The sequence below is a fragment of the Dipteris shenzhenensis genome, chromosome 5 (genome assembly GCF_047967505.1).
Source record: "Dipteris shenzhenensis isolate YYH24624 ecotype China chromosome 5, Dip_SZ_1.0, whole genome shotgun sequence".
Lineage (NCBI taxonomy): Eukaryota > Viridiplantae > Streptophyta > Polypodiopsida > Gleicheniales > Dipteridaceae > Dipteris > Dipteris shenzhenensis.
Window position 1 is genome coordinate 7719795 of NC_141600.1, and position 25407 is coordinate 7745201.

Here is a 25407-nt window from a genome sequence, read left to right on the forward strand (position 1 = left end):
CCAGCAGGCATCCTCGGGCTCGGAGGAGCTTCGGATCCAGGCCCTTCGAGCCAGAGCCCTTCTTGAGGAGACACTCCAGCGTCGCTCAGAGTTTTCCTATCACGCCTCTCTCTCCTTTTGGGCTCGGAAGGGTGACCAGATGTGCAGGGAGTTCTTCAGGACACATGGCCAGAGAGCTGCAGGTGATCAGCTTCGGAGTCTCAGGACAGCGGAGGGACACATCGTCACAGATCCGGGAGAGGTCTTGGGATTGGCCACCGACTTCTACAGGGCCCTTTTTTAGCAGGAGCCGCTTGCTCCTCGCACTCGTCGTGCCCGTGAGGAGGTGTGGAGACACACTCCTTCCTTGGTCCAGCGTAGCATGCAGGCGACGTTGGCACCGTTTACCACGGATGAGATGCTGGAGGCCTTGATGGCCATCGATGGACAGAAGTGCCCAGGTGAGGATGGGCTATCCCGGGCATTCTTCACCTCCTTCTGGGACCAGATCCATCAGCCCCTCTTAGCAGCTCTTCAGAGGATTTTCCGCAGCGGTTATATGCCAAAGAGCCTCTCCTCGGGACTGATTTGCCTCATCACGAAGGGAGGAGATAGACAGGAGATCCGTCAGTGGCGCCCGATCACTCTCCTTACCACTACCTACAAAATCCTAGCCAAGATGATCAGCGCCAGAGTTCGGCCTCTACTTCCAGACCTCATTCATGACACTCAGACAGGCTTTGTCCAGGATCGCAGTATCCTGGATAATGTCTTCACCTTTTCAGAGGCGGCGGAGTGGGCTCGGCACAGCGGATCACACCTTGCCATCCTACTTCTCGACTTTGAGAAGGCCTATGATCGGGTGGACTGGTCCTTTCTGGAGGGGACTCTGGAGCAGCTAGGTTTCCCAGTAGGTTGGATTCAGGGTATTTCAGCTTTGTACAGGACAGCCTCTAGCAGAGTCATCATTGGAGGTAGGATGGGTAAGCGTTTTAGCTTGGAGAGATCAGTGCGTCAGGGCTGCCTCCTTGCCCCTTACCTGTTTCTCTTCTTCGCCGAGGCTATGACTTACTACCTCTGAGCGAGGTCTACAGGGATCAGGGGTGTTCGCCTTCCCCTCCGGGAGGACACGGAGCTCTTGGACTCGGAGTACGCGGATGACACAGCCCTGTATGTCCAGGACGATGAGTTGATGCTGGAGAGGGTGAGGATGGCCCTGGAGATCTTCTGTTCGGCTGCTGGTGCGAAAATCAACTGGAACAAATCAGTTGGTTTTCTCACAGACCCCGGGGCGCGTTCTCAGTAGGGGAGGTTTTTGGATTTCAGGTGGATCCCGCGGGGACAGACAGCTAGATACCTGGGTTTTCAGGTCGGCCTGGACATCACGCCAGCTCAGCAGTTTCTCCCGGTGCTAGATTCCATCCGACGGAAGCTGGCTTTCTGGAGCACTGCTAAGCTTTTCCTTGCAGGTCGTGCCTTGGTAGTCAACCAAGTCCTCCTCGCCACGGCTTGGTATGTGGCTTCCTGTTGGTGTTTCTCGAGATCCAGTGTGGCACAGCTTAGGAGGCTGGTTCGGAACTTCCTTTGGTTCGGGGAGGATGGTCTCAGAGATACCAGAGCCAGGGTTACTTGGCAGACAGTTATTCTTCCGCAGGCTGAGGGAGGCCTGGGAGTCATCGATCCAGAGATGCAGAGTCAGGTCTTGTTAGGCAAGCTAGTCATCCGCGGTTTGACCCCGGGGGGGCAGACGTGGAAGTTGCTACTTCAGCAGGGGGTCGGTTCTTGTGTCCCGCGCCGAGGTGGAGAGTGGCTCCCGTCCCTCAGGTGGATCTTCACTTCCGTCCCGCTTACTCAGCCCCGTTCCCCACTCGTTCGTAGCCTCCTCATGGTTTGGAGGCGGCTCCGCCTCAGCCTCATTCAGTTCCCTCCCCGCTGTCAGGAGGAGATCGATCGCCAGCCGCTTATTTGGAATGATCAGGTCAGAGATGCCGAGGGCCTTCAGTTGGGGGAGAGATCACATATCAGGTGGGATGGTTGGATGAGGGGGCCAACCCGGTCCCTCCGAGTTTGGAGGGACACGTACAGACATTTGGAGACGGCTGATCTCGCAGACGCAGCTGGAGGTGCACGTGGAGCCCAGGCGAGACGCACAGAGATCGACGGTGCGATCCCAATTGATTGGTTGGTTCCACCTGAGCCTCAGATCCTCATGCCTGGTGACGACCGTTGGCTGGGACAGTTCACCCCGCGTGGCATCCGACTGGTGGTCGCAAGATGTATGGACGACTCCTCTATTTCTTTCTTCGCGGTTATGGGGGATGGACGACTCAGGAGAGAGGATGCACTCATCGACCCCCTACTCCCATGGCAGAGGGTTCAGATCGTAGGCCTTTTGGGAAAGGTCTGGCGTACCGATCCTAGCATTGAGAGGATCAGCTGCAGCTTTGGCGACTCTGGCTCTGGGAGGGGCGGGCCTTGTCAGAGCTTGATTGGGACCCAGGAGAGTGGAGCTGGCCAGAGGTTGTGACAGGACAGGGGCCGACCTCCTTTGCCTACAGCACGACTTTGGGCAGGCGAGTTCTTGGGAGGATGCAGAGCCGCCCCCCACCCAGCGGCCCAGTTGGTATGCACAGGGTATTTTCAGATTCTTTTTGCAGGCCTTCTGGAAGGCCTTGTGGGAGAGCTGGCGGCCGCGGAAGATCTCCTACTTCCTGTGGCTTCTCGCCCACAAAGTTCTTCTGGTGGGGAGCTGGTTGAGACAGATAGGTCAGGATGGACGCTGTCAGATCTGCCATGAGATTGAGGAGTCACCAAAACACTGCCTGTGGAGCTGCACTCGCGCCCAGGAAGTGTGGAGGTGGACTTTCGGGATTTTCACTCGCGCAGCACCAGAGCTAGGCTTGATCACGTGGGGCGCGCTTTGTTGGTGCAGCACCGCACTTGGTCTACATCACTTATTCGAGGCATGCCAGCAGGACCCCACTTTCCTTATCACGCAGGGTACATGGGGGCTGCTCGAGGGTATCCCGCAGCACCTAGCAGAGACGGATACAGGAGTTCAAGAGAGGCAGCCAGCCTGGGAGATTATTAGCAGCATAGCAGGGTGGCACATCTGGACCTCGCGTTGCGCGCAGATCCTCGGTGGCACCTCCTTATCGACTGCCCAGATCATGACTGATATTTGGTGCGAGATTATTCATACCCTCAGAGGCCAATGGGACCAGATTCAGGAAGATTTTCGGTCCGGTCAAGAGAAGCGGAGACACTTCCTCCGGACTTGGAACACTCAGGGCCTCTTCTTCGAGTAGACTTCGCAAGGCCTTCGGTGGCGCTACTCACCACCCCGATGGCTGTTCATTCACACTCGCCTTCTCCCGACGTGAGAGAGTGATTTATTGTGTTACCTTTTAGGGCTGTGTCCGATTTGTGAACGCAGCCTGTCAGCTACAAGCTGACCTTTTGTATCTTGTTCTCGAAGTAATATAATTAGCACTGTTTTTTCGGCAAAAAAAAATGTCTTGCCTTGGTCTCCCACCTGAGATTAGGCATCATTGCTCGGTGGGAGTAGAAGTTGTGGATTTTCATCAATGTTTGGAGAAACTCTTGCCATCGTCTTTAGGCAAAGTGGTTTGTCCACCCTGGCCAAATGGGAATTCTAACAAAATTCGCATATTGCTGGACAATGCCCACACCGGAATCCTATTCTGTTACTGTGAATAATGTTGCAATGGGTAGTGCTTATTTTAAACTCAATTGGGGTCTTTTTGTAGGTGCTTGCTTTGAATGTAAGAAATTTGGGCACATGTTATCACACAGTCCTTTGGCTTTGGACAAGATGCCTCTGGAAGCTATGCCTACTTCTTTGCAAAGCAAGGATGCTCGTGGGACTTCTACACCTAAAAATAAGATCCATAAACTAGCCATGGCTATCTGAGATAAAGTAAAGTTCAAGATCAGTCTTGCTCCAATGGTAATGGTTTGGCAAATCCGAAGGAAATTTGTGACAGTTAGAATGACCGTACATGGAATAGTGCATCTTCCCAATGGACATACTTTGTTGAAAATTTTGGAATTGGTATACTTGAGCTACAGTTAGTACTGCGGGTTGTACTCCTTTTTCGGAAGATGAAGCTGTGCTTTTAATGCCTAGTCATTTGGACATGGCTCTACATCAAGATCAAATATCGGAACACTAGGTGGACATGCAGTCCTCACTTTGCTTTTTTGTATAATAAAGCATGTACATACCTGTAAATATGTTGGCATAAATAAAATGCTTAACTTACAAGGGTTATATGATATGCGGAAATGGAAAATTGTATGGGCATATGTCAATAGATTATAGCCAGATATAGTGGCCTTATAGGAGCCTTATCAACACGGTTATGCAGGCTCGACATGGCATTTTGCAGGTGCCGATATTTTCCATGCGGGTGACCACTCCTTCTTGGGTATCGTAGTTCTTGTGAAACATGCCCTTCAGCCCATTGTGGCTTTTAACAACGGTTGTGGTTTTTTGTCCCTATTGCGATCTCTATCCATGACTCTTGCCGCCCTTGGTTGTCCCTGCCTCTTTTTGTCTCCCTGTGTTCTCACTTTACTCCACCCCTGCTTTCTTTTTGCTCTCTTTATTGCCCACACTGTGTGTGTTTTGTGGGAGTGTGTTTTGGAATTATGTTTCTATTACCGTGAATAATATTGCAATGGACAGTGCTTATTATGAACTCAAATGGGGTCTTTTGCAGGTGCTTGCTTTGAATGCAGAAAATTTGGGTACATGGCCTCACAATGTCCTTTCCCTTTGCACAAGATTCCAGAAGCTATGCCTACCCCTGTGCAAAACAAGGATGCCCTTGGGACTTTTGCACCTAAAAATAATATCAATAAACCAGCCATGGCTGTTCCAGATAAAGGAAAGGCCAAGTTTAGTCTTGTTCCTAATGGTAATGGTCTACATCTGAAGCAAAAGCTAAGGAAAAATCTTCAAATGAAAGTTGGAAAACCCCAAAGAAAATTGTCACAATTAGGAGGGCCCTTCCAACTTGTACATGGACTGGTGCATCTTCCAATGGGCCTACCTCTACTGAAAATTTTGGAATTGGTATTACTTGGGCTGCAATGCTGTGAGTTATAATTTTTTTACAGAAGATAAGCTGCCCTTTTAATACCTCTTCATCAAGGTGTGGTTCCACATCGCGATCAAGGTACATATATGTAAGTATGTTGGCGTAGATAAATCACCTAAATTACATTGTATAGGGATTATGCGATATGCGAGAATGGAAAATTGTATAGGCATATGTCAATAGATTTCAGCCTGATGTAGTGGTCTCACAAGAGTATAATCAGCATGTTTATGCAGGCTAGACAATGCCTTTTTGCATATTTTTCATGCAGGTGACCACTCTGTTGTAGTTCTTGCCAAGCCTGCCCTTCGGCTCATTGTGACCGAGATGGTCAATGGATGGTTGTACAATGTCTTTTGCGAGGAGATATTTTAGTTTGTCTTTGTTTGTGCCCCGCAATCATCTATGTTCAAGAGCATTAAACTGGCAAGCTATGCAGCAATATCCTCGGCCACAAAATGCTTTTCTTTGTGGGGATTTTAATAATGCTCAGCAGCCAGGAGATGATACATTTGATCATACACACATGTGAGCCTTGGAGCATGTGCAATGGACTCAACTTCTCCTTCACCTTGGTCTTGTTGACCTTTGGAAAGACACACAAGCTCTGATTCCTCGCTTTTTTTTTCAGCATAATGCACAGTAAGCTTATCATACTCGTTTGGATCGTTAGTATATGTTTAATGCGCATCAATATTATGCATTTACTTGTGATATGATGTAATGCGTGATTATGGTAAGAACTACATGCATACTCTTAGGTACAATGTTGCCATCTCTAAAAGTGTCTACCGGGGCTTTACTAAAATCAGACATTTTAGGAACTTATCTCATGATGAGGCCACTTCCATGTGTCAAGCTAGGCGTTGCTTGCAATGTAATGACAATAGAAAGGTTCAAAAGTGGGAAACTAGGGCTAGGCAGAGGGCTTTCATTGATAAGGGTTGCTCCTCCAAGGATTGTTTTTTAAGCCTTGCACTAGAACAAGCAAAGTGAAAATAATTGTTGGGTAAAAAATCCAAATTTGACTCTCGGGTATGTGTAAGCTACTATGCAAAATAATTTCGGAATGTTATGTCCTCGTCACATGCTGTTAGGGCTGCTTGGCATGAACTTCCCCTATGTCAATCCCATTGCATCTTTTCATCAAGCTATGAAAATTGAGGCTCCTTTCAAGGATAATGAGGCCATTCTTTCATGTGGCAAATGGAAATCTCCGGGTTGGGATGGCCTTACTGTGGATTTCTTCCTATAATATTAAGATGCCATTTCGCCAGCACTTTTATATGATAAATCCCACCAAGGAAATTCAATAAATACCAACTCGTTGGAAAAAAGGGCTGATTAACTTATTTCCTAAGAAGCATTTGTGTGTCATTTGCACATCGGGCCCAAATTCTCATGCCTGTTATTTACAAATTGGTTGCCAAGATGATAGTGAGTCATATCAAAGGTTTCTTGCACGAGGGTCCACACCTTGCCCAGTATGTGTTAATTCCCCGCATGCGTATTAGAGACAATCTTGACAATGCTTGATGCTAAGTATATGGAGCAGACTGTTCTTTTATTGCAAGTGGATATTGCTAAAGCATTTGGTATGGTACAATGGGATTTCATCTCACAAACCATGAAAATGTCAGGGTTTGGGGGGTGGGATGCAGCATATGATTAATTGGTTGTATCAAGGTAGTAAAGCTGCTGGCATTCTATTTGGTGATCTTACACTCATGAATGGACTCTCTCCTGTTCCATACGTCACAGCTACCCTCTTAGTGCCTTGCTATATGCCATAGCTACTTATCCAATGCTTCAATACATGGATCATTTAGTAGCTACAGGTGTTCTACATGGGTTGGAGATACATGGAGGAAGGCCACTGATTGCGCAAGCTTATGCTGATATTCCTTCTTCACTCCATAAAATATTGAGAGGGATCTCTCATGCCTTATCTTATGTAGGCTGGAAGCTGGTCTGCTGAGAGCTTTGCATAATATTTTAATGGCCTAGGGAGATTGTTTTACCTACGCAATTGGTGCCTCATCTTGGTTACCCCTTGGGATGGACAGCTACTCACCGCTAGCAAATGGACTAGGTACTTACAAAGCTAAAAAAGAAATGGGAATGCTGGAAGTTGGCTACCTAGCCATTACATGTCCGTTGTCCCGTTGTCCAATCTCTCTTCGTTGCCTATATATAGTCTTATTTTCCCTTGATGTTTTCTAAGCACGACATCTTCAGTTTCATGTCCACTATTATGGAACTTTTCTTGAGATCACATCATAGACATAAAGTCCTCTTTGGACTGCTCAACACTATTATGGAGCTTTTCTCGAGATCACATCATAGACATAAAGTGGTCTTCTCTGACCTGACTTGAGAAGGCTGACCAGATCTGTTCAGATCTATGTAACACGGGGCTTTAAATAGGTGTCTATATTGGCCTTTTCTGTGGTTTAGAACAGCAACTTTGATTGTCCATGACAACTGTTGACATATGCACCTGCATTCTCCCCAAAAAGGACCCGGCTCCTCTTGCCCCTATGCCCTCCTTGTATGGGTGCAAAATTGCTATCATCTACTATCTTTCTGAGTCTATTAGAGCTACATGTTTGTATTTCTGTGACGTCTTTGCATTAAAAGTTGGGTTCTCTGCTGGTTTGAAGGAAGTCCTTTTTTAGTCTTATGTGTCCTTTGTTATGTCATCCCTTATCCATTATACACAGATTTTTAATCTGTTGTCTTACCATTCCATTCGGTGCATGCTTTTAATTTCAAAGCATGTGAGGATGTCATTACATTTGAAACGATACAAATTTATCCAAGTAAGGTTTCTTACCTTTATCAGTGTCCTCCATTTTGTTGGTGAGCCTTGATGGCTGGTCCTTTGCTGTCACATGCACCCTTGCACTTGGGTGCAAAGTGACACATTGGCTACATCGATACATGCGTAATAGTTCCCTGATAGGAGATTTTGTCATATGTTGTGACCCCTTGTCCCAGGGACAGTCGGGCGCAAGCTACGTAAGTCAGTCTCTTAGCCTTACGTCAAGTCGGAAGATTAGTCCTTGTTCACTAGTACCCACTGCAGAACCGTAGGATAGTGTTTCCGTCTTATATTTAGGGATAGGTTTAGGTCCAACCTAGGATAGGAGCCCTTCTGCCCCCCCTCAAGGCTGGAACAAGTGAAGAGAATGGCAGGGGAAGGGCTGCCTTTATAGGCTACCCTGCACCCCTCCCTAGGCTGCATTTATGGGGCCAAGGGACCAGCCAACCAGCCCCAAAACTCCTATAAATAGGGGGCCTCCAGGCCCCCTTCCCTCATTCAGCTCCCTCCTGCCTTCAGCTTGACACTCCCCAGCGGTGGCCCTTTGACCAGCCTCAGCCCCTAGCATCACTTCAGCCCTCTGGGAGCGTTGCTACACAGCACATCAGACGGGGAGTTGGGACAGCGAACGGAGTCGTGCAGGGTTTATTAGACCTTCTTCTTCGCCTTTTGTTGCACCCATTGTATTGTGGCAAAGAAGGATAAGTCCGCATGACTATGTGTTGATTACAGAGCACTCAACAAGCTTACAGTAAGCAACAAGTTTCCTATGTCCCGCATTGAGTACATCTTGAAACGACTCAATGGTGCAGCCCTTGTCCAGGGACAGTCAGGCAGAAGCTACGTAAGTCAGTCTCTCAGCCTTAGGTCAAGTCAGGAGAATAGTCCTTGTTCACTAGTACCCACTGGAGAACCGTAGAGTAGTGTTTCCGTCTTAGGTTTAGGGATAGGTTTAGGTCCAGCCTAAGATAGGAGCCCTTTTGGGCCTCCTCAAGGCTGGAACAAGTGAAGGGAATGGCAGGGGAAGGGTTGCAACCGTAGGGTAGTGTTTCCGTCTTAGGTTTAGGGATAGGTTTAGGTCCAGCCTAGGATAGGAGCCCTTCTGGGCCCCCTCGGGGCTGGAACAAGTGAAGAGAATGGCGAGGGAAGGGTTGCCTTTATAGGCTACCCTGCACCCCTCCCTAGGCTGCCTTTATGGGACCTAGGGCTGGCATTTATGGGACCTAGGGCTGCCTTTATGGGGCCAAGGGACCAGCCAACCAGCCCCAAAAGCCCTATAAATAGGGGGCCTCCAGGCCCTCTTTCCTCATTCAGCTCCCTCCTGCCTTCTTCCTCCTACAGCTCCTCTCCAGCCTCCCTTGTGAATAGCCTGACACTCCCCAACGGTGGCCCTCTGACCAGCCTCAGCCCTTGGCATCAGTTCATCCCTCTGGGAAAGGTGCACATCAGACGGGGAGTCAGGACAGCGAACGGAGTAAGGTTTGGGTCTGTTTCAGCAGCTCTTTTCAGTTATCTTTTACAGTTTTACACAGCTCATTCTCAGCGCTTTCACTCTCCCACTCACGCAGTAACCCTGCGTTCCGGTGGACAGCACAAGCCTCTCCCTTGCCTTGCAGAAGCGTCCTACATCGTCAGTGTGGACAGATCACAGTCTGAGTATTGGTCGGCGTTGCCTCTCAGGTCTTTAAGTCTACTATAGGTGCGTACAATGACTCTTCAGAAGCACGTTTCCGTGCTCTCTCGAAGAGTGTTCTTTGTATTTTTCAGCTCTCCAAGTATAAAGCAAATTCTCCCCTGATTGGGGGAGGGGCCCCTCAGTGGGTACAGGGACCCAATTGGTTGTCGACTCTACTCTCTCTCTACCCTCATCTCCTTTCTCTCTCTATGGTGTACAACCCTAATTCCTCGCTAAAGGTTTAAAGAAGGTCTTGCTGTGAATTACACGATCAGATTACCATTGCACGTTACATTTGCTTATTTGAAGGGTGGGTTTCTAGTGTTATGAATTAGGGACAGTTAATAACAGTGTCCTCCATCCTTTTTTCCTGATGTCTGTTTTCTTAGCCTTCTGTAACTTACATAAATTTCTTGTAGGATCCTGGTAATTGCTAGTATAATAACATGCAGAAATCATATGAGAGTGGAAATTACGCGGCAAGTTTCACATATGGAAAGTTCAAAGGCAAAGGGAAATTTTGTTGCCGTGTTGATTAAGGAGTCTCTAAATCAAATGGGAACTTTGTTTTCTCATGAATAAGAAAGAAGCCATAGATATCTTTTGAAATCTTCTTTTTTTTTGCGGGCAGGGGTTCTCCCCTACAGTACATTACAGAACTACTGATTTGCTGACGGACTTGCAGGTCCTGCTCAACAACTTTTTGAGAAGCCCTTCTTTGAATCACTGGCAAGGGCCTTACGTCCTGGAGGGGTTGTATGCACACAGGCAGAAAGTTTATGGTTGCATATGCATATTATTCAAGACATTGTCGCAGTTTGCAGGGAAACATTTAAGGGGTCTGTCAATTATGCATGGACTAGTGTTCCAACCTATCCAAGGTAAGAAACTAGAGATGCTCAAAGGTGTTAAAAATATTTTTCTATACTTAGCATCTTAGGTGAATGCAGTTGGGATTCCCTTACTCTGGTTATAAGGTTTTAAAATATGTAAATTTCCTGAAATCTCTAATTGGAGTTCATATATAGGTGATCAGTTTGCTGACATATATCTGCTTTTTTGTAGTGGTGTTATTGGGTTCATGTTGTGCGCAACGGAAGGTCCAGAGGTTAATTTTCGTCAACCTGTGAACTGTATTGAAGATCAGGAAGCAGCATTCAGTATGTCGGATTGCCCGGAAGCTCAGAAGAAGTCTCGACCACTGAGGTTCTATAATTCTGAGGTGGTTTGTTCTTTCTTCTACTTTTTTAAAATTTGGAGGGGGGGGGAGGATGGTGGGGGGGTGGGTAGAGACGTAGGACCATTCAGTAGGCAGAGACACAGGGCAAAAGTCAAATCTGTGGATTTTCAAACTTTACAGTTTTCTTTTCAGGAGTAATGTCATGCTTTTTATAATCTCCCCTTTTAAATTTAAAAATTTCATGCACAGATGCATACGGCAGCCTTCTGCCTGCCACAGTTTGTTCGCAAAGCATTGGAGCCTTACTTTGCTCCAACTATCTGAACATTCAAGTCCACAATTTCCATTGGCTTGTACGTATATTAAAAGCTAGGTTAGATTCTTCATTGCTAGGAAGGAAGAAAAACCGCTAGTCTCTCTCAACTCCTCTTCCATGGACGTTTATATTAAAATATATATTTTCTAAATTGTCTCTGTGCAGGTCATGTATTGCACGCTTTTGTTTCTGCTACCACCCACTCCCTGCAGTATCACATTCTTCTTGTGATGGGGTGGTTTCCTTGTTCATGTACCAATCAGATCACTTCACTCTTGTGTATGCACCTCACATCAGCAACAAGTTGCTTTCTCTTTAACAATTTTGGAATTATGCTTATGCCACACTATCCAACTGTGCAGTAAAAGCTTCCATGTGATGCTGGAATATGTGGCAATTCTATGTTTCACTGGGTTTTAAGCATGCCCTGTTTACAGTAGAAGGTCGCAGACGTCGTTGTGGGTGACAGGACTTCCTTTATTGTGCTGCCAGGAAGGCAGTATAGCCTTCAAGCGCTTGTAAAGTTATTTGGAGCCTATTTGACAAGTTATCATTTATTATCCTGTCCCAAACAGTCGATCGCTTTTGTTGAAATTATGAAAATCTTATTCTTATGATTTACCATTTAGATCCTAAGACTGCTTTATGCGAAAGTGCAAGGTAAAAACTGTGCATTGCAAGAATGAACTTTGATTATTGCACCATGGACAGGGATTGAACTGAAAATTGTGTGGTTTCCAATGTAACTCAAATTGGATAGGGATTCTGGAATGTCTGATGGAATATTGTTGCACCGAATAGACGCCATGGGTTAACAATGTATCATACTACTACATAAGCTGTGTATATAAAGATTATGGCCTCTCTCTCTCTCTCTCTCTCTCTCCTTTTCTCAGAGGCATGCATGGACACATGCACTATTATCTAAGGTAATTGTCTTCTTCCTTATCATTACAACTATTTCGATCACCCAGTCTTTTATAAGGGCAAGCCTCAATGAAAAACAAGGTGGTGGAGCCCCTGCTTGGATGTAATGTAAAGCTGTGATTAAAAGTGTGCCACTTTGATTTTTAAAATCAATCCTTGCCATGCAATGTAAGACAACTAACGACCTTTTTAAGTGTTACACTTAATTTTCATGTATGCTTGATAAGTGCAGCCGAAATTTTGCTTATTTGACAATGACTCCAACCTAATTTTGTGCAGTTCTTGCTTAATCTTCACACACTTTTGGTAAGAATCTACTGAGTCAATGCTTATCTCTTGGTTTAATATGTGATCATCCCCATCGTAAGATTGAAGGGGGAGTTATAGCATTTATATGGTGAAGGCACTGATGTCATCAAAAACAGAATAGTCACATTTATATTTACATTTTCAACTATTACAGAGACTCATCATTGAGTAGTTGAAGGTCGGAGGATAAAATTGTTAACATGATGTAAAAGATTTCTCAAAGGTTGAACCATCACCTTTCTATTGTCATGTGAAAAAGATACAAGAATCACAAACTTAAATCCAAATAAGTTACTAGAAATGCTAAAAGTGATTGATATGTAAAACCTCATCAAAGTCGCTCATTTAGAATAGTAGTGTCCCATATTTGTACATTCAAGACAAAAAAATTTGGAAATGCAACTTTGGAAGAAATGTAATGCATTTGAATTTGCATAGGATGTAAGTTTGGAAATTTCTAGAGGAAATTCAAAGGAGTGCATGCTTTTAAATCAGAGGATTGCAACCTTTGAAGATAAATGTTTGTAGAACATTTAAACAAGGGTATGGATCTATATTATTTCATTACATAGAAATATTGGCACAATTTCTATGTAATCACTTTGGTCAGACTAGTAAATGGAGTCTATCCAATGATTTAGTAATAGATTTGCAAGATTGGATGCATGTTAAGTGTTATATTGGTGCTGTATATGAGAAGTTATAGACACGAAAAGGGTGATTTGAGTCATTAGTAGTGCATGAACTAAAGCTAGAGTTTTGTTAGGTTGGCGGAAAAGGGGGGGGGGGGGGGGGGGGGGGAGAGCAATTGTATGGAGTGTACATATTTGAGGAATTGCTTCATTACCTTAAAAATGAGCATATAGAAAAGTAAATCCTTAGGGGTGGGATTTCCATACCTAATCCTTTTATGCCTTTCATTACTTTCTAATGTTCATATCATCAATTAGTGCCTTTTTCATATATGACGATGTGATTTCTTCTTAAATCTTCTTCCAAGATAAACATTTGATCTAAATAAGCAAAGCCCTTATACAATACTTGAATTTGGAGAGATTTGAGAGTATTATCCTTCTACTTTCAGGATGATGCTTTAATGTCTGCTATTAATCTCGTGATTTTCTTCGTTATTGAAGTTGGACCACTTTATGTGTGGTATCTCAACCAATTGGTGTCGTTTTTCCATTTATTTTTCAATATCATTGATGTTTGATCTTTTTGAAAGCTAAATCTTTGTCTTTAGTGTCGGTCAATGCTTTTTAGACACCTTTGGATTTTGCTTACTAGGTTTGTGAGTTGATCACATGAGTGTAACACCATGAACACCTTTGGATTTTGCTTACTAAGTTTGTGAGTTGATCACATGAGTGTAACACCATGAAAGTAAAGTTTGCAATCTAGTTGGTTCTTGATTGTCTAGATTGGTGGTGTTTTGTTTTGCATGATTATCCTTCATTTTTTACAATTAGTAGGATTCTCAAAATTGCACAAAATTTTTTTGGGTCTGTATTAACTTTGTTTGGGCACATACTATTTTGTCTTCAGCATTGTTAGAGACGCTTGTTGTTTGATTTTTTCACGAGCCTTTTCATGGATTGCCCATGTTAATTGACTTCTATCTTGTTTTTTTGAAATACTTGATTAGGTTGGCAAATTTTTTTATCGTGTGTGTAATTGGTTCATTGTCATGGCTACACATTGTTCACATAATGACCACATTCATTGTGTTGACGTATGTTCAATCCTCTTCTAAAGTTTTGAAATTTTCCTATTTGTTTATTTATTTTCATAATATCAATCATTCTTTTTCAAAAGTTGCTTTGCATATGATTTCTCAAGTTGAGAGCTAATGGTAGACTCTCGTTTGCATTTGACGTGATCGAGTTTGCTTCTATCTTCCTTAGAGATTTAACTATATTAAAAGGTAAATTGGCCGTTATTTCAAATTGATCCAAGACTTTGGTTTTCAAGTTTGTATCCCCCCAGTGAGAAAAAACTCGCATTAATTAATTAGTTGTGGAACCGGGAGGGTGGGAATGCCAATTAAGGTAAGGTGGAGTAACAAATTAAGATAAGGTGAAATCAAGAGCGAATTAACGTATCGTGAAATCGAGAAGGTTCGATTAGTCGGCCTTCAGCAAGTATTTGAGGGGGAGGGGGGGTGGGGGAGGCAGAGAGGGAGAGGGAGAAGGAGATGGGAGGGTTGAGGGGAGAGGGAGGAAGTGAGCAGAGGGAGGGCTAAGCGGAGGTGAGGAGAGGGTGGAGGGAGAGGGAGAGGGGAGGGCTGAGTGCAAGGGATGGTGATGAGAGGAGGGAGAGGCAGCAACACGATGAGACGAAGTAGCTTAGATTAATGCGACTGCGCAAATTAATACGATTGAGCTTAGGTTAATACGGGGGAGCAAATTTCGTGATTAAATGATGAATAGTTTCAAGCACATGAGCATTCTTCTTAATATAAGAGATTTTCATGTAATTTGAAATATTCAATATTGCCCTTCATCTTATAGCTTCTGGCTTTGCATGTTGTAAATATATATTAGACTTCAATTTCTTTGTGATGGCTTGGTCCTATATTCACTGTCACTCTCCCATTCACCTCTCCTATCAATTATAGTTAGTTTTGGTGCATGGAGGCTTAATTTACCATGTTTATCTTTGGCTTAATTTATTTAAGCCTCAATTAAGCTAAGTTTCTCTAGCTTAATTAACCTATGTTTATCTTTGGCTTAACTTGTTTAAGCTTTAATTAAGCTATGTTTCTAATTTATTTATGCATGTCTTCATTTATTTTATGCATCTTTGGCTTAACTTTTTGTGCAAGGGGGGTTCCCCAAAGGTTCAAGAAGAGGATTCGAACCCAAAACCTTCTTTTAAGGAGGCGTGAGCCCTACCATCAAGGTACAAAGTGATATTATATAGCCTTTTTCTTATGATAGTATTATAAAGCCTCCCTCCCCTATACCCTTCATAAATAGTCCCCCCTCCCAATCTCCCTCTTTAATGCCCCTCATTTAATTCAACCTCTCCCCTCCCCACGCTTGAGACAATTATTGCCTCTCCCCCTTCCCTCCTTTATTTAAGTCAAGCCCTCCCCCGTTTATCCCACTCCCCCCACAAACTAGATAATTAATTGCCCCCAAATTCAATCTGGGGGTACCTATTTGTCACGACTCATATTGAGTTCACATTATGATTTGTCAAGTGGTTGGTTGTTATTTTGCTTATTTACGGCTCTCAGCGCTTCTATCTTTCATGCATACAATATCACATTCGTGAGAAAAAACAAAAACAAACGAATAGCTTATTTCTTGGTGCCATAAAAACTACTTGTTTGAATACTCCCTCCAAAGTTTTTTTCACTTTAAAAAAAAAAATTAATGGAGTTGGTGGTGGTTTTTTAATTTATTTTTCTTTTGGAGGGAAGGGAAAGAGAGGGGGGTGGGGTTAAAAGGGATGCATTTTGTGTAGTGGCTAAAGAAAAAAGAATTAGATTCACTCATTCTTAGGGTTTTGAAGCTACTAGCACCCAAGTTACCATTATCTCTAGATAAAGGCATTCCTAAGAACCATCTCTGCCTTGTGTCCATTTTGCGCCTTCTTGGGTTGAATCCTTTCACCTCCCATCTTATGTGTGCCTTACTTTGGCTTTGATTAGTTATGATACAACATTCACCTTGTCAACCTTGTATGCCTTGAATCTTGTCCATTTAACAAATGCCTATATATGTAATATTTTGTATTGGAATTAAGGAGCATGATTTATTTATTTGCTTCCAAGGCTACTTATAACATATACAAGTGCTACAATATTTTTTTCTTCTCTCTTGCCTAATCCAAGAATATACCAATTCATAGATATTAATTAACTTTTACATTTAACATGATATTTTAACACTTTACAATTGAAGAAAAACTCAAAAGATGCATCCACCAAAAGATATGATTCAAAAAGATACACAAGTCTTCAAAAATGTGGATCTCATGAACCACAATGTCATAACATATAGCATTCACAAAATAATTTTTGGGCCTTTGCAACCTTGGGTGTGTAGAGTATGTTGAACCATGCCAAGAATGTCATACAGTTTCCTTGCCATTGGAGCATTACAAGATGCACATGTGCTTCTAACTTTCAAAGTGTCTGCATGACAAACTAAGTGAAATCGATGATGGCATGGAAAAGCATAATATCCAATGGCTATATCAAAATGATCTTAAAATATAGGACACAATGGCCCATTGTGCGCATAATTATAATAGCAAAGGAAGTGTAGATGTAAGACCCACAAAATCTAGGTCAATTTATCTAATCGCTCTGCTCATGTTGATATGTTGAAGGATGAGCTACACATCCAGGGGTGGTTGATGATAGGCAACGACGGCGATGAGTGCCTGCTCTCGAACCATGTTCTATGCATCTATCATGCCCTCGGTTTATGTGAGAAAACTAGTTAGGCATTTATTGTCTCACATGACACACTCATCCTCCTTAATGCAGGGTGGTGTTCATACACTGCATCTCGGACTTCCAAAACCCTCTCTAACTTCCCACCTTGGGTATAGGAGATTATGAAGAAATTTCTTAACCAACTCTTTGTTTTGTGAATGAAGGCTAATTTTAAGCAATGAATAAATATATTGGAGGGCATGAACCAAATTAGACCCACAGATTTTGAAACAAATGTAAATTTCAACAATGATTTAATTTTGACTCATCTTCATCCTAAATGTACTTGCGGCAATGAATGGATAAGGAAGAGTCCATTATGGACTATCAAAGTGAGGAAGGGGTAGTGAACAAGGGCTTCCATATGCACCTTCTCTTTGAGATATGTGGTATCATCCCATACCTTCTAAGAGCATAAACTCCCCAATGTTCAAAATGTTCTTATGAGACTCTCCAAATGTTGGATTTTGAATTTAGTGGAAGGAAAAATGTGATTGTAAAGGTACAATACTAGGGGCCTTTGTAGAATACCCTAGAAATGATAAGCAAGATATCAACATGCCATTCTCTCTCTCTCTCTCTCTCTCTCTCTCTCTCTCTCTCTCTCTCATCTTGCTTAATGCCTCGGACCACCTCCTCGTGGAGGTACACCATTTTCATACATGAGAGTCAAAGCAACAAAGACTCATCCATAGTGTGGGCCAAGAGATCTCATAGCTTCATAGTGATAGCTACAAGCAATGGGCTGATGCAGTCAACTATTTGTTGCACAGACTTTCAGATGGGTGCATGTTGTGAAATAGGAGCCTATGAAGACCACTCTTTTACACACCATCTTGAAATAGCTAGTAGAGAGCGAGTAAGGCTCTCAATGTTAGAGTATGATGCATCCCTTGCACACTTGCCACAACTGCCATTGATGAGTTGACCAGCTTTCTAACTTCTGCCTTGGGAGTTGAAAGAATGAGTTCGAGGGGCGTGGTGTTTAGGGTGAGACTCCAATCAAGAGTGGCTTCTCATCATTCACTGCAAGAGTATTCACCCCAACATTTTCACATTTGAAGAATAGCCTTAAATTATTCACTTGATTTTCATTATGAGGCATGTTTTTTTATGTTTTTAAAAGTATGGATCGCAACTCTAAAAAGAATTTGAATTGAAAGATATTGATCCTAACATCTATAGTCTTCCCTTGAAAAGAATCCATACTGACTAATGGATGACATGTTTGCGAGAGCTAAAATTGGCTTGAAGAAGATTGAATATGTTGTTTTTATTTTGTAAAAATGATAAATTTTTACAAGCGTTGAAATGGGATTTTGAACCAAAAGAGATTGCTCACAAGAGTTCTTGACATTGAACAATATGTTTAAAATAATAAACATAGACTTTGTATAAATGATGTTAGCAAAGTTAAAACTGTGTTGAGGTTACTACTAAATCAAAACAATTTGGTTTAAAAAATAAATATTGACTCTCGATGAACGATGTTAGTGAAAGTTCAAATTGTGTTAAGATACCGTTTGAAATTGTGTTGACATAACTAATGCAATTTAAATTATATTGACATAACTTTTGAATAGAATTCAAAAGACATGCAACCTTTTAGGGATTAAGCAAAAGTTTGTATGGATTTCGAATGCAAATAGACTTTGACAGATTCTAATGGGATCCTCTTCTAACTTGCTTACATACATTGCAACAAAACCTATTCAAGATGGTGTAGGGAATTCAACTGTGGAAACAAGAAACTTGATCTGCTTAGATCCAATCTCCATATCACAATATTACATGCACAAGTTTCAATCCATGAAAAGGATACTCTGTTAAGACCAATGCATTTTAGGGGAAGTGATGGACTACTTCTTTGCTACGGAGTTCCAAAATAGAGGAAGCCAGCATGACCATGGTTTTATTGTGGATAGAAGGAGCCCCATGTTATGGAACATTAACAAACAACAAAATAAGAGTTTATAGTACGAGTGCCATCAACACATGTCAAGATTTGCTCCTAAATATGCACTCTAGCATGTCCATAAGAAGGAGAAATAACAAGGGTCAAAGGAGAAGAGAATATGGAGTAGTTTGAGTGGGTTGAAGGGGGAACGTAAGCATGGCACATGTAAAGAGAAAGTAGGCATGAAGCACCAAGACAACAAGACACCAATAGAAGAGATCGAAGCAAGACTTGGAGCTCAAAACTTCATTTTGCAAAATGAGATCCAAATTCCCAAAAACCCACCTTTGTACACAAACCTTTGAAGATGTGGTCTAACCATAAACACCATGCTCAACCCCTATTACACATCCCCTTACCCAATTTGACCCATAGGTATCTTCTTACGTACACCCAGTAGTGGAATAATATTTGAGTCTCAAATAATCCAATGATTGCATGTAGAATTTTGCAAAAGAATATTGACTTTTAAAAATGTTAAATTTGCCAAAGACTTTGAATTAACAAAAATCTCAATTCAGATTTGAGAAACATCAATTACATTTTTCTTTTTAATCAACATTTTTCTAAATGGATTTTGGTTGCCAACTACTCTTCATGCTTCTAGGCGCCCCAACCATCAGTCACCTAGCCACTCCAAGATTTTTCATCCCTTTGAAAGTATTTGGGTTAATGAGGTCTCTACTACACAAGGCTTTATATGCCTTCCATATTAGGCTCCCAATTTGTATGTGGGATTAAGGCTAGGCTCCATCTAGCCCTTCCCCCCTCCCATATTAACACTTGCACAATTCATGCACTCATGATTGTGCACATTCCAACGCATGGAGGAATTGTGAGATTTTCAAACACATAAATCTCAAGAAAATTAGCAAAACTTCCTATAAAAGTGTCCACGGGGTGTAAACGTATGATCATTTTGTCCAATCATGGTTAAAATCAATAAAATATGCATTGGAGTTTTTGGAATTCCTTAAGTGTATGAAAAATATGAGAGCACACGTTTAGAAAGCATTAGATAACTTAACAAAGATGTTGATGATGTACAACTATATAATGTTGTGAAATAGTTTACTCAAGCCATGGTGGATGGATGGGGTGAATCACACATTACTCATTACATGGTATGGACTATCTCCAATTTTTTAAAAGCTTTGGATTCACTTCTTTTTGTATGTTATCCTAATGTAAATTTGTTATGGATGCAACACATTGTTTATAATCATTATTCATCCAACAATATGTGCTTTGAATATTTGGACTACTGAAGGTATGGCAAAGTCACATTATAGAGCATGAGGTGCATAAATCTTTGCAAAAACAATGAGCTCAATTTATTCATCAAATTCAAAAAAGTAAGAGGTGACTTTCATGGAAATCTTCAAAAGCTAACCTCAATACATGGATCCACCTTGTTAATGCCACTTGTAAAAAAATCAAACATGGTATCAGAGCTCTAGGAGCCTCAAATTTCCCATGAGCTACCGATGCTAGTTGGTGCATCTTACCGTGTGGCAGTAGGATAGGGCTTGGATGTAATAAGGCACTTTTTAAAAAAAGGTGGCATTGATATGTGGTGCCAAGGCGCCAATCTAGCACCATGACACATGAAAAAATGAGATGATACTGGGCATGGTAGATCTACCCAAGCAAAGCAACAATTACACTATGCAGCAAGAGCATCGTGAGCACCGAGATGCACAAGTCTCAATGGCATGGCATGCATTTTTAAAAAATGCAATAATAATTGGCTAGTACAATTGAAAATTTCACGAAAAAAAGCAGCTGATAGAGGCAAATATTGTAATTTAAAAAATCAGCCTAACCCAAGAAGAACAATCACGGGACTAATGGATACCCAAGACCAAATGCTGCACATTTGGCATGGTAGTCAGAGCAAGACCATTTGACAACTAGGAGCGCATGTGTCGTGGGCAACTAGTAGTGCATAACAGTCTGTATAGAATAGTTGTGAGTCCTCCTAAGATTACCCCACACAAGGTCAAAGTGTGCATAGACTAATATACTTGCCAATTAATACACATGCAACCCAGGAGATTCTCACTGCATGAAGTTGTGAATGCACTAGGAAACTACATGTCTCAAAAAATAGACCACATGCAAGGCACGATCCACACAACATGAAGCTGATGTCAAATTGGAGCCCATGGATGGCAAAAATGGAGCATGTGTGGACGAAGTCAATGGCAAGTTGGAACCTAACTTATGATTGAGGGGGTTGTTGGAATGTACGGAATCATGAGTCATGGAGGGTGCAAGTGGAACCTCACCCCTTAAGGACATGTAGAAATTGTACAATAGCCGTAATCCCACATACGAAGTGGGGGCCTAATTTGGAAGGAATATAAACCCTTGTGTAGTAGACACCTCATTACCTTAAATTCTTGTGGATGAGGACTCTTGGAGTGGCTAGGTGGCTGAGGGTTAAGGCACCCTCACTACACAACTCCATGTTGTTGATGGCACTTTTCAAATAATCCAAATGCCATGTATCCCCATGCTTGATAAAAGAGATTTAGCCCTTGCAACACATGAAGTGGTTCTCTCTTTAGGTGTCATGATCCATGCATATACACCACATGCAAATAACACATAAAGATGCACTATTTCTAATGGGATGTTTAAAATTTAATCCCATTTCTAATCATTTTTTTCTCAGTCAAGTGCAGCTTCTCAATCACAACTCATTACTCCATTAGGCCACTCATACTATATCTATTTTTTAGCATCATCGTCGACCATATCTTTATTAGAATTTCTTATTACATACTTTTAGGCATATAACTTCAAAAAAGGACATGCCTCGTGAGGAGCAGAAGCTAAATGGAACTCAAAACTACTTTGTATGGAATCTCACCGATAAAGATGCTATTGTTTGGCAAAGGCTTGTGGAAAACTATTGCAGACAAATATGTAAAGTCAATAAATGTCCATTCTTACTACAAGTATCTGATTTGTCTCATTAATCCTATAAGTAATGCAATGACTTCAACAAAAAATTGGAAGACGTTAGAACAGAAGTGAACAATGCTAGCAAAAGTTTGCAACTCAAAGGACAACCTATCTCTTTGAGTATCGGAGAAGTAGATTCATCGTACACTCATCTCACCAAGCTCAAAGAAATAATGGTCTATTGGGAGCCATCAATGAGATAGCAGGGAATGACAAGGGTCAAACTCATTAGCATCATGTTATGATTCCCGCAATACAATAGATGTATGGCTTGCTCTAGAAAGATCAATTCATGCAACATATGGAGGGACTTCAAGGAATCGACTAAGACTTTGTAGCCCATGCTCATGAACATGGGAAGACAAAGGCAAAATTTGTGAAAAGTGACTCATACAACTCTCATATGAGAAGAGGTGGTGGTGGCAATGAAAATTTATCCACAATGCTTATGGTTCAAGCATTGGAACAAGACCTTCCAAAAATATGGAGTGTCACTATTGCAAAAAGAAAATGGGGCATTGCTGAGGATGAATGCAATATAGAACAAAGCCAAAGGCAACAAGAAAACCAAGACACTTTCACAAATGCAAATAAGCAACCCTACTGAGTAAACAGCTCAATATGTACCTCACTATGGTGTAGATGCTATTTTAATCGAGTGTCCATGCTTCGATTTGATAAACAACCATGTAATGCTAATGATGCACTTTTTGGATAGTCATTTAATTCTCTTGCATGTGTTTTTCAATGTGATGAGTAGTCCTTGTGAGTAGCTACAAGATTTGCAGGTCTATGATTATCATGGTGATGAAATTTTGAATGCTTTTGGATCCGCTTCTTTCTTAGGAGTACCCTAAGCATGGACAGCTCATGGTAGCAAATGAGAGTTGCTTAGTCTTAGAGACTACCACTTCAAGTTACTAGACTTAGGGAGTTAGCCAAGTAGATGGTCAGCGAAGGGGATTGGTTTTGGTGATTCGATTCGTCCACAACAAGTGGAGTAGAAACTTCAAATAATTATAAGATAAAAGCTAAATATCAAGGGGAATGGCATAATTCTAACATTGACTAAGTAATTCAAGAATTTTATCTATGTATTATGTCTTCAAAAGGACTTTTTTTAAATTTTAGTTGTATGTGATGATGGGAATCATAAAGAAAAAAAGAGAGTATAAAGGACCATTTGATTGAATTGTGGGATCAAGTAGTAAATATGGTTTTATACATCTTGATATGGAAATGATGAAAAAAAAACATGCATATTCCCCATTAAAAATGATCATTCCAAAATTTTGGTGTAGAAAAAAGGCTCACATCAATACTAAAAAGCCTTTGCATTTGGAAAATGGTTAATATGGTTGAATGCCTTGGACATGCTATGGCAAGATGTTGTGGTTTCCTTCTAGAAGTATAAGCAAAAAGGGTACAATCCCCTCTTGATCTCATTTAATGAAAATAATTTATCTTGGCTTTGATCAACTATTTTCTAAACAGTGTCTCCTAATCACAAAATCAAATATCTATTCTTTAAAAAAAGAAAATGGCAAGAAAATCATAATTTTAAAATTTGAGAGAGAGATAAGCACACAAGCTAGCAAACACTCCATCAACAATCATAAATTTAGGAATTGAGAGAGGGACTGAGTACAAAAGCTATGATTACAAAAAAATTTATAGCAGACACTCTATCAAGTAGCAATTCACTACTACCGACAATCCTACAAAATGCAACAGCAGCAAAGGATATGAAAGGGGTAAGAAGGATATCTCTTTCTCATGAAAGGGGCAATTGATAAAGCAGTATCTATCTAAGGGTGGATGAGGATCAAAATCCTAATGGAGATCTACTATGAGTTTGGGAACCGATGAGATCAATGATGGCAATTACAAATCAATGATAATTATCGAGAACATTTAATGCGATATACAAGACAAAATTTAATGAAATCTAGAAGCGAATAATCAAAGTTGGTAGCCTCAGTCTAACTGACTTGGAGACTCAACAACTCAATTGGTTCAATGATTTCAAATTTCCAAAACTTTGTGCACCCAAAAAAGTTAGGCTCAAGTAGCAAGTGAAATTTACCTTAATGGAAGCTTGTTAAGTGGCTATTGTAGCAAGGAGAGAAATGAAGGAAACTATTGATCAGGCTTCAAAATAACTAAGCCAAAAACTTAGCAAGGCAATAAAAATGTTGATTTACTAGATATAGCTAGGGTAACATAACAAGTCATTATTAGCACAGATGTGTATCTTTAGAGAGAGGAAGATTCATTATTAGTAGGCATACGATCTTTATATAGAGGAAACATTACTATCCTATCTAAAAAATGTAGTTACATTTTAGACTATATGAAGTATATAAAGCATTAAGAGATGCTTCCCACATTTTGTAATCCCTCTGAGGACTAGAAATAGGATTTGTGGGAGCAAACTTTGCCCCAAAAAGTTGATAAATAACACTATTAACTACCATTATGGTAGCCTAAAGAAGCTAAGAAGACTCCTAAGCAATTAGCTAGATAGTACATGAAGATAGTGGAGGATGCAAAAATTGCAAGACATTCTTGAGTGCTATAGAAGGAGGAGATTAGCTAAAGAAGATTGCAAATTAAATCCTGGGTAATGATGAACCTTGGAGTTTTACTCAAGCAAATAAGCATGTGCATTGGAAGGATGCCATTAAACATGAAATGGATGTCATTCTCAAGAATAACAATTTGGAACTCGTTAACTTCCATTTGGAAAGAATGTGGTAGCATGCACATGATGAAAAATAAAAGCCAAACTAGATGAATCCATTAAATGAATACAAGGCAAGAATATTTGTCAAAGGGTACTCCTAAAAAGAGAGGGTAGATCTTATAGAGACTTTTGCACCACTTGCAAAGTCAATTATTATAAGTACAGTACTTTCCATGGTAGCACACTTCTCATTTCCCTTGTGGCATATGGATGTCAAATTATCCAGTGGAGATGTGGAAGAATAAGTCTATATAGAGAAGACACCTAGCATAGAAGGTCTTGAGTATAAGAGCTATCTTGTATCCTATTTGATGGGAAATCGTCTTCCTTGGATGCTTGGATGGGAGAACACATATCTTCTAACTTGAGCATCCCCCATGGTGTAGAACACATATCTTCTCATTTGAATAGCTATTTGTATTCAAATGGGAAGTGGTCTTTGAATCGTCATGTGTGTTTATCTATTGCAATGATGGGAAACAGATCAAGAAGTAAGAGCATGACCACACAATTGAAAGGTAATTAGTCAGGAAGAACATGGACATAAAACGATGTGGCCATAATATGTCCTACACTAAAATGTATAACGACATGTATGATGACCTACTAGGTCAATTGTGTGATGAACAATGGAACGATGACACGTTGAAAGGCAATCATTAACATGCATAGATTTTTTGGGTTTGTTAGCTAGCCTTGAATTGTTGGAAGCAAAACATGTGCAATTATTATATTCCTCAACAAGAATGAATAATTTGGTAAGTTTATTTTTTTGTGAATCAATTTTGAATTGTTGGAAGAAGAACATCTACGTGAGGAATGTCAAAATAAGCAAAAAGACATTATTTTTAGGAATGTATAAGGTCCACCACAATAGGTTAACATGTTACAAGGACAGTTTAGAGATCTCAAATTCTCCTCCTTGTTGCTTATGATTTGAGATCC

The 25407-nt window shown here is 41.4% G+C and overlaps 1 protein-coding gene across 6 annotated transcripts in view; it reads left to right on the forward strand.

The window, feature by feature from the left end:
• Nucleotides 1-11954, forward strand: part of LOC147901568 (spermidine synthase 1-like) — a 74264-nt gene extending 62310 nt beyond the window's left edge. The window contains exons 7-10 of one of the 6 annotated variants that reach the window (XM_087374545.1): nt 10290-10485; nt 10670-10826; nt 11034-11157; nt 11266-11954. In XM_087374545.1, coding sequence (XP_087230671.1) covers nt 10290-10485; nt 10670-10826; nt 11034-11108 — 428 coding nt within the window. In that variant the 3' untranslated portion in view covers nt 11109-11157; nt 11266-11954. Of the gene's footprint in view, nt 1-4724; nt 5180-10289; nt 10486-10669; nt 10827-11033; nt 11158-11265 lie in introns of those variants that run through there. The other 5 variants (XM_087374546.1, XM_087374544.1, XM_087374547.1 and 2 more) reach the window with 5 other exon arrangements.
• Nucleotides 11955-25407: the final 13453 nt, after the last annotated feature.